Source organism: Scyliorhinus torazame, chromosome 14 (genome assembly GCF_047496885.1).
Source record: "Scyliorhinus torazame isolate Kashiwa2021f chromosome 14, sScyTor2.1, whole genome shotgun sequence".
In the NCBI taxonomy this organism is placed as follows: Eukaryota; Metazoa; Chordata; class Chondrichthyes; order Carcharhiniformes; family Scyliorhinidae; genus Scyliorhinus; species Scyliorhinus torazame.
In genome coordinates this window covers 163323634-163333539 of record NC_092720.1, presented here as the reverse complement: position 1 = coordinate 163333539, position 9906 = coordinate 163323634, and the positions used below count along the sequence as shown (strand labels likewise).

The 9906-nt window shown below is 45.6% G+C and overlaps 1 protein-coding gene across 1 annotated transcript; it reads left to right on the top strand.

Annotated features, from left to right (window-relative positions):
- Window positions 1-391: 391 nt before the first annotated feature.
- LOC140389203 (uncharacterized) lies at window positions 392-4098 on the top strand. The gene is made up of 2 exons (XM_072473375.1): window positions 392-423; window positions 1408-4098. The coding sequence occupies exon 2, from the start codon at window positions 1829-1831 to the stop codon at window positions 3182-3184; it is 1356 nt and encodes a 451-aa protein (XP_072329476.1). The 5' UTR covers window positions 392-423; window positions 1408-1828; the 3' UTR covers window positions 3185-4098.
- Window positions 4099-9906: the final 5808 nt, after the last annotated feature.

Genomic DNA, 9906 nt, shown 5'->3' with positions numbered 1-9906 from the left:
TCCTGTTACTCTTGTTTGCACGGTAGCACAGTATTGCTTCACAGCGCAAGGGTCCTAGGTTCGATTCTCCCTTGAGTCACTGTCTACACGTTCTCCCTGTGTCTGCTTGGGTTTCCTCTGGGTGCTCTGGTTTCCTCCCACAAGTCTTGAAAGAAGTGCTTGTTCGGTGAATTGGACATTCTGAAATCTCCCTCTGTGTATCTGAACAGCCGCCCGAATAAGGCGACTAGGGGCTTTTCACAGTAACTTCATTGCAGTGTTAATGTAAGCCTACTTGTGACAATAATAAAGATGAGATGATGAAATATTTGGATTGGCTGTGGGAGATTTCAATCAGAGCCCACCCACACTGCCCATTCTCTCCTCTTCCTCTACCACAGCTGCTTCACTTCCTGTAGGGACTCCAAACCAAGTCAGGAGATGGTGAGTGAAGGAGCAGAATTTAGAAGAATTACATTGCACAATATCCACACTAATGTTCAGGCAGTCTGACTATCCTGTGGGCAATCAGGTGTGGAAATGCCCCTTATGCTGTGTGACAAGATCCAGCTCAGAGACCTGTTTACTCGGTGCTTTGTGCTGAGCTGTTTGATTGGCTGTGTGTTGGATAGTGAGTGTGTTTATTGGAAGCATTTCCCTTCTGATTTACAGGCTGAGTTTTGTTGATGGGTCATTGCTGAATATGAGAAGGTGAGGTGTAAATATCTGGGAGGGGCGGAGACACATTTATTGAAATGTCTTTTAATGTCTTTAAAGATTTTACCTGAAGGCCTCGGCCGTTCCCAAAAGCCTGGGCTTGGATTTGATAGTTTTGTCCAATGCTGTGTCTGAGAGCTGAATTTGGGATGTGCAGTCTGAGTGAGTGCAGTGTGTCTAATTTCCCAGGATAAACCAGAACCCTTCAATCAGCTCCACTGAAGCAATATTTTCCTTCGATTCCAGCACTTCCTGCCCAATGTTTTTTTTTTTTTCAAAACGTTTTGGAAATCAAGGGAAGAAATTTCGAAATCTGGATTGAATTAACATTTCCCTTGAATTTTCCAAGTTTTTTAAATATTAAACACGTACTACTAGTCTTTACCAACACAACACAAGCTCGTAGTGAATTGATAGCCCGCTTTATACTCCACCCAACTGTCTTTTCCGTTGCCCTCACGGCGCCTGGGAAGATGGGGTCTGTGTGGAGGAAAGAAAGTAGCCACTTTGTCTGCTCCTGGTCACTATGTGTCTGTGTTGGAACAGAAGACACGTGAAAGTCAAGTGAGGCAAAAGGACTTTTATCTGATCCCACATACAGAATAATAGCAGACTGACACTCGCTGTGGAACTGTCTCCAAGGAGTCAGCCACTTCAGTAAAAGAGAAGAGGGAGTTGGGGGAAATCATGTTTCCTTTTCCTGTTTTACAGAAGAATTGCACCATATTACCAGAGAATACAGAGAGGATAGACATCGCCGAGAGATCCTGACCATCACCCAAGGAACAACTGCACAACTGTGGGAAGACATCCAGTCCCTTCACAGCATTGCTCAACACAGAGGAGGTTGGGCTGTGAAACCATCATCTGGAAATCAGTCGGGTCAGGGGAGCTTTGACATATCATCAGATCTGAAACTGGTCAGTGGTGTGGAACCTTCCATCAGAATCAAACTTCCTGAAGGTTCAGCTGTGGGCGATCAGTCAGAGTGAGGCTGGGAAGAAGTGTGAATGGGCTCTAAATGTGTGAGAGGCTGTTCAAGTGTGATGTGTGTCAGGATTCCACAGGTTTATAAGATCTCCTGACACGAAAGATGGATCTATTGAATCATCTGTAACACAGTGCCAGCTTCATGGAAGAGAAATCATTCCAGTGTGAGATGTGTGATCGAACTTTCCCAAAGTTGTCGAGGCTCGTGCAACATCGACGTATTCACACAGGAGAGAAACCATTCACGTGCGAGGTGTGCGATAAATCATTCTCACAGACATCGAACCTCCGTGTACACAAATGTATTCAGAAAGGTGAGAACCTATTCAAATGCAATGTTTGCAGCAAGTCTTTCTCGCAATCATGGACACTGCGTGTTCATCTGCGCATTCACACAGGGGAGAAACCATTCTTGTGTGTCGTTTGTGGCAAAACATTCTCTCAGCCATCAACCCTCTGTGCACATCAACGCATTCACACAGGGGAGAAGCCATTCAGATGTGAGATGTGCAACAAATCATTCAGGCAGTCATCGCACCTCCGCGAACACGAACGCATTCACACAGGTGAGAAACCTTTCACGTGCAAGGTGTGCGACAAATCATTCTCACTTTTAAGGAATCTCCATGCCCACCAGCTCATTCACACAGGGGAGGAAGTTGTCAAGTGTGAGGATTGTGGCAAAGTTTTCACAAACTTAAGGAGTCTCCAGCTACATCAGACAATCCACACAGGAGAGAAACATTTCAATTGTGAGATTTGTGATAAAGGTTTTGCAACATCATCGACCCTTCTGATACACCAGAGGATTCACACAGGGGAGAAACCCTTCAAGTGTGAATTTTGTGAGATGACTTTCTCACAAAACTATCATCTCCTGAGGCACCAGAGGATTCACACAGGGGAGAAACCTTTCAAGTGTGAGGTGTGCGAGCGAACGTTCTCACAGTCATCAACGTTGGTAAAACACCGACGCATTCACACTGGGGAGAAGCCATTCAGGTGTGAGGTGTGCGACAAATTATTCTCAGAATCATCGCATCTGCGCAGACACCAACGCATACACACTGGGGAGAAACCATTTACATGCAAGGTTTGTGACAAATCATTTTCATACACATCATCCCTCTGTGCACACCAACACATTCACACAGGGGAGAAACCGTTCAAGTGTGAGATGTGCGACAAGAGCTTTGCAGAATCCTGGGACCTGCTGAAACATCAGCGAGTTCACATTGAGGAAAGGCCGTTCACGTGTGAGGTGTGTGCCAAATCATTCTCGGACTCATCCTCCCTCTGTGCACATCAATACATTCACACAGGGGAGAGACCCTTCCCAGACGAGGTGTGTGACAAATCATTCTCGGACTCATTGTTCCTCCGTGCACACCAACATATTCACACAGGGGAGAAACCTTTCCCAGACGAGGTGTGTAACAAATCCTTCTCAAGGTCCTCAAACCTTGTGTTCCATCAGAGGATCCACACAGGGGAGTGATCTTCAATTGTGAGCTCCGTGTGGGAAAAGCAGTGCTCCAACTGCAAGAAACTGAACCACTTTACATACATGTATTTCATTAAATCGAAGAAATTGTAAATTACATTTTTGGAACAGCTAGAAATGTTTTAATCAAAGAAGGAACGAGTTGTTGACACTAAAAGAAGCCATTTTGAAATCATTTCAAAGAGAATTTAAAACGTTTGAATTTGAAAAATGAGCTTAGAAATGAGGCTGTGCCGACAGCTAAAGAGGAAGAAGACAATTTAACTCTGGATTTGACTGAGACATTCTTTGTAGAGTTTAAAGATGAGAAAGATACAGACATAGAGACCAATGAAGTTCAGAAGCTGAAATCAGCAGTGACTGTTTTAACGAATGAGCTTGAAATTCACCTGTGAAAAGGGCAGCACGGTGGCGCAGTGGATTAGCACTGCTGCCTCACGGCGCGAGGTCCCAGGTTCGATCCCAGCTCTGGGTCACTGTCCGTTTGGCTTTGCACATTCTCCCCGTGTTTGCGTGGGTTTCGCCCCCACAACCCAAAGATGTGCAGGGTAGATGGATTGGCCACGCTAAATTGCCCCTTAATTGGAAAAAAATGAATTGAGCACTCTAAATTAAAAAAAAAAGAATAAAAAAGAAATCCACCCGTGAATAAGAATGAAGAATCTTGTAGACGGACCTTTACATTATAAATATTGTAAGAAACAAACGCTCAGAAAACATCACAAAAAGTTACATTTTATATCTTAAACTGGACATGAAATTCAGCAGAGTGCTGATGAACCTGTGAAGTTGATTGGACAATGAGGGAATGATTGTTGTGTATATTGCATGAGGTAAGATCATTGTTGAGATCTGTAACATGTTGTAATATTCTATATGGTATAAATTAAAACATCACTTCTGACACATTTTTCATTTTCTTCTGGTGGGAGAAGTTGGTCTCAATTCTCCGGTTTCCCAGCCACATGTTTCTCTGTAGCGGCCATTCACTGACAGCATGATTTTCTACTCCCTCTGCTTATATGGGATTTCCCATTGAAGCCCCCCCCCCCCCCCCCATGCTGCTGGGAAATCCACAGGCAGGGGTGCGTTCTCGGCGGGAAAAGTGAATCGCAATGGCCGGAGAATTCCACCGTTGTGAATACGTGGTTCCTGTGGTTTGGAATATAATTTTACTTTTAGGAATATGACTTTTAAGTTGTAATTTAAAATGATCAGAATAGAGAGAGCTATAAAACAGCAGGGGGACTTACTTAGTTGCAGAGCTGGAGACTTGATGTCTGCACTCCTTGCAGTAATGACAGTCCAGCGAGATTGTTTTGCTTTGGGAGTTAGAGCATAATTAATTTAGAAGTATTAGGTGAATCCTGAACGGTTTCATTGAATCAAACAAGAAATTGTAAATGAGGGAGAATGAATTTAAAGATCAGTTTGAGGATAGCCCACAGTGGGTTGCGTTTTCACGGAGATGGGTGGGGCTCAGGCTCTGGTTTCAATTTATCTGGATTTGCTGGTAGAAGTTGCAGTTTGGACTTCATGTGGTTTGCAGCTCACTGACGTAAGCCAAAATAAATGACAGACAAACGTGTACTGTAAGCTGAGAAAAACACTATCTGACCACTTGAAAATTGGGCGAGGATTAATCTCAGTTTGAATTTGTGATTTTGTGTGGAACAGAAGCTTGATGATGGTCTAATTTGAAGCTAATGGGAGAATCAACAGTGGACCTCACAATATCTTACGGCAAAAGGAGGTAGCCAGTAGATGAGTTTACATGGGACCATACGTAGAAAATAGAAGCCGGAGGAGGCCAATTGGCTCTTCGAGCCTGCTCCACCATTTATTATGATCGTGGCTTATCATCAAGTTCAATCCTCTGATCCTGTCTTTCCCCCATATCCCTTGATCCCTTTAGCCCCAAGAGCTATATCTAATTCCTTCTTGAAATTACACTACATTTTAGCCTCAACTACTTTCTTTAGTAGTAAATGCCACCACTCTCTGGGTGAATAAATTTCTCCTCATCTCAGTCCTAAAAGGTTTACCCCTTCTCAAATTACGGAAGGATTGGAAAGGTAACCGGGAAAAGGGATTGAGGCCTTGATTTTTAAGAGGGGAAAGAACGTTTTATCTCTGAGAATAGGTGGGTCTGAGGAGACTTCTCCAGGGGACTGGGACGTACCTCAGGGTGGACCCCACAGAAGTGAATAACTTTAAGATTGATATGTCTTAGAGAGCAAGAGCAAATAGGCCTGAATGTATGTATCTCCCAAGCTGTGAACCATCCTAATACTCAGGGAACAATGTCACCTCCACTTTCCGAGCAAATACTGTTCTTTTAACTCCTGTCTTCAGTTTATCCAACACTCCAAACACAGTAACTGTTTTGAAATGTCAACTGATATGTAAAATTAGATTGAGAGATTTATGTTAGGAAGGGCAATAAAGAATATGGAATTAGATATTATCCAATTGACTGGTGAAACAGGCTAGAGGGGATTAATGGTTTCCTCCTGATCCAAAGTTTATCAGGCTCAAAAGATGGAGAAATGGATGTGAGATACAGATCAGCCATCATGGGATTAAATTGGGACCAGGAAAAAGGGGCTGTATGGCCTTCTATTGCGGTAAATATTTACAACAACGTAACATCATTGTTTGGAGACAGACAATCCCGTCCCTGTCCCTCCCCCATGCAGCCTGTTCTCTGGGTTGTAAATGAGTGGAAACCTGTCAGTCTCACCGAAATGAAGCCAAGGGTTCAATGAGCTCTGTTTAATCTAAGTGAAGGCCCTTTAACTGGACTGGGTCAAACCGTGTGATCACAGGACAATCCTCCCCCTCACACTCTACATCCCAGTCAGAGCAGATATCACAATAGATTCTAAACAGGCTCAGTTTGAGGCTGGAGATGGCACAACAAGTTTGAGTGAAGGAAAGGGAACTGCACTGACTGATAATGAAAATATCACTCGCTCACTGACACTGGGAAGTTTGTTTCTGCGGAAGGTTTGTTTGAAGCTTCAAAATTGGAGGTCTGTTCATAAGGACTGAGTTGAGAAATGTCTTCACTGAAGGGTTCTGAATCTTTGGAATTCTCTTCCCAGGGAGCTGTGGATGTTTAGTCACTGAATAGATTCAAGACCGAGATTGATGAATTTTTGGATGCTGAGGGAATAAGGGACAAGTGTATAGTGTGGGAAGGTGGGATTGAGGGAGATTAGCCCTGATTGCATTGAATGGGGCAGCATGCAGTCGGGGCCAAATGGGCTACTCAACCCCCTGTCTTTTTTATAATTTTCTATTCATCGTGTTCTCTGGGTGGTTACACCTGTTATTACATTCTTGTGCAGCAAGTTGTCGTAACCGACATGATCAATAAAACAATTTGAGGAGACCATTAATATGCTGGACAGGGTCTCTGGAAGTTTGTCTATATGGACTTCCAGAAGGTATTTGATAACTTTCTGCACAGGACATTGTTCACCAAATGAACATGTGTGGAATTGGTGGGAACCTTGTGACATGGGTTGATAATTTGTTTGGGAGATCAGAGACAGAGAGTTGGGATAAAGGAAATGTTCTCTGATTGTCAGGATGTGCCCAGCAGCCTTCCCTAGCTCAGTGTTTTTCAACCGCTTTTTCACGGGACTCATTTACCAACCAGCCGCCATTCAGAACCTACGCCGGCTGACATTCTCGATCCACGCCACTGAACTTCATGGCACATTTATGCTTTATCTTCAATGTGACAAATGAGCCCATTGGTCCTGTCCTCATGATCTCACTTGCATTGTCATTCAATGTTACATTTCTGCTAAGGACTTCAACTTATGATTTAAATTCTTGTTGCATCCTTTGATAGAAATCAAGAGGTTGTTCCTCGAATTCGCCATGCTTCGTCGTTGAATGCCTTTACAGTTTTAAGGGTTTCAAACTTTAATTTGCCAGATCTTCCGGGCACATTATGTAGAGGCTGGTTTAACACAGTGGGCTAAATCGCTGGCTTGTAATGCAGAACACAGCCAGCAGTGCGGGTTCAATTCCCATACCAGCCTCCCTGAGCTGGCGCCAGAATGTGGCGACTAGGGGCTTTTCACAGTAACTTCATTGAAGCCTACTTGTGACTATTATTATTATTATTAGTTGGGCTTTGCATCCTGATTTACATTGGCACACTCAATAAAGCCATACCTCAAGAAGTCATCTTTGAGCTGCTTTATTCCCAATTTCAGCTTCTTAATAGGTTATTCATCAGAGGCCTGGAGCTCAGCACTACTTTGGCCTGCCATGGACTCTCCTGAGAAGCTCTCCAGCAGATTCAGTTGAGATCCTGGCTTGTTTGTCTCTGGCTCTTTCTTCCTTATTGCCAAATGATCCATCTTCAGTTCTTCATAGTCTTGTTGCTTACTTGCTGGCAGCTACAAAATGGAGAAATCTCTCCTCTGTGATTTTGTGCCCAATGCACGGACCATGTTACATCAGTGTACATGCCGAGCGCGTGGCCTATCTGCCACGCTTCTGGCGGGAAGACTGCCGTTTTCAAAAATAATTTTGCTCCTGGTACAGCGTGCTAACATCAGGAGGTGACGGTACTGAGACAGCACGCTGACATCAGGGGAGTCTGTCCCGCTGGACTCCAGGCCTGCGCCATTGTCGGATCCGCCTGAGGGGGCATGCATGCGTGGGCGGCTGGCATTCTCAGTCTAAAAGCCAGTTGCGGCCGGCATTTTTAAAAGCCGTTCACGGCGCTTCTCCTGCGATTGGTTACACTGCGACCAATTGCTCCATGACGTGGGTCATGAGCCTGAGTTTGAAAAACCCTGCCCGAGGGATCTGAACAGGAGACTCAGCTTATCATTATATTGATCAATGACTTTGATGGAGGAATAGTTAGTTCACTGATGGCATTGAGTGAGGTGACACAGTCAAGTCATGTAGATAGGAGTGGAAAGTTGCAAAGGGACTGATAGATGAAGTGAGGGGTGAAACTGCAGCAGCTGGAGTTCAGTGTGGGGACATGTGAGATTATGTATATCAGGGGTTTTCAAAGTGCGGATCACAACCCACGGTGGGTCACAGGCGGGTGTTGGGAGGGCCGCGGAGCAATTGGTCCCACTGATCCCGCGGTGATCCAGATCGCTGCTACCGGCTTTTACATGGAGAATGGCAGCCGCTGCCACCTTTTAAAAGGAAATAAATAAGGCTCTGTAGGATCTTCCGGCCAGAAGCAGCAGCAGAGAGCAGGTCGCGCGCCTGCATGGACACTTAATGTCAAGCGCCCGTCAAGTGGCCTCCAAGTACGTGCATTTGGCGCCAAATCACGGAGCAGTGTTGCTTCCATTTTCTAAGTGCTGACAAACAAGGCAAGTGAATTGTGAAGATGAATCGTTTTCTTAAAAGTAAGAGATGGCCAGAGAAGCAAATAGGCAGTTTATCTATTTGACAGGATCTCACAATGAGATCTGCTGAAGAGAACTGCTCAGAAAGAGTCCAGGGCAGGACAGAGCAGTGCTAGTCTTAGCTTTACACTGGGCAGCACGGTGGCGCAGTGGTTAGAACTGCTGCCTCAGGACTTCCGGGTGCGGCGATGACCAGCTGAGTCGCACGTTTCGGCAGCTCCCTGTGAAACGGACTTTTGGGCTCTTGATAGGAGCCCCAACGGCAATTTTAACGGCTGAAAACACCGTGCGGTAAACCAGAAGGGTGTTCCCCCTGGACACGGATGGAAAAAGGAGAGGAAAGTGGCCGGATTGCAGCGGATCCTTTGGAACAACGGCAAGGAAGGCAAGCAGAAACCAAGATGGCGTCGGAAGGTGGCAGTTTCATATGGGGCCCTGAACAACAAGAGTTTTTGAAACGCTGCGTGGAGGAGATAAAAAAGGAAATGAAGAAAGAGTTGTTGGCCCCGATATTACAGGCGATTGAAGGGCTGAAAGAGGAACAAAAGACCCAGGAGCAGGAGCTTCGGGTCGTGAAGGCGAAAGCAGCAGAGAATGAAAACGACATACAGGGCCTGGTGGTGAAGTCGGAGATACAGGAGGCACACCAGAAACGATCTGTGGAGAGGTTGGAGGCACTGGAAAATAACGCAAGGAGGAACAACTTGAGGATTCTTGGCCTTCCTGAAGGTGTGGAGGGGGCGGACGTCGGGGCATATGTGAGCACGATGCTGCACTCGTTAATGGGAGTGGAGGCCCCGACGGGTCCGTTGGAGGTGGAGGGAGCATACCGAGTTATGGTGCGAGGACCGAGAGCAGGAGAAGCTCCCAGAGCCATAGTGGTGAGATTTCTCCGTTTTAAAGATAGAGAAATGGTCCTTAGATGGGCGAAGAAAACTCGGTGTAGTAAATGGGAGAACGCGGTGATCCGCGTCTATCAAGATTGGAGTGCGGATGTGGCGAGAAGGAGGGCGAGCTTTAATCGGGCCAAAGCGGTACTTCACAAAAAAAAGATAAAGTTTGGAATGCTGCAACCGGCAAGACTGTGGGTCACATATCAAGGGAGGCACCACTACTTTGAGACGGCGGATGAAGCGTGGACTTTTATTGTAGAAGAAAAATTGGAATGATTGGACTACGAAAATGAACGTTTGGACAAAGTGGTGGGAGGAGGGGGGGGGGGGGCGAAGAGGGATTGTATGATTAATCCTGCGGTATGGTAACTTTTCTTTCTCCCACAGGTGGTGATGGGGGAGGTGGGGAGGGAGAGGAGAT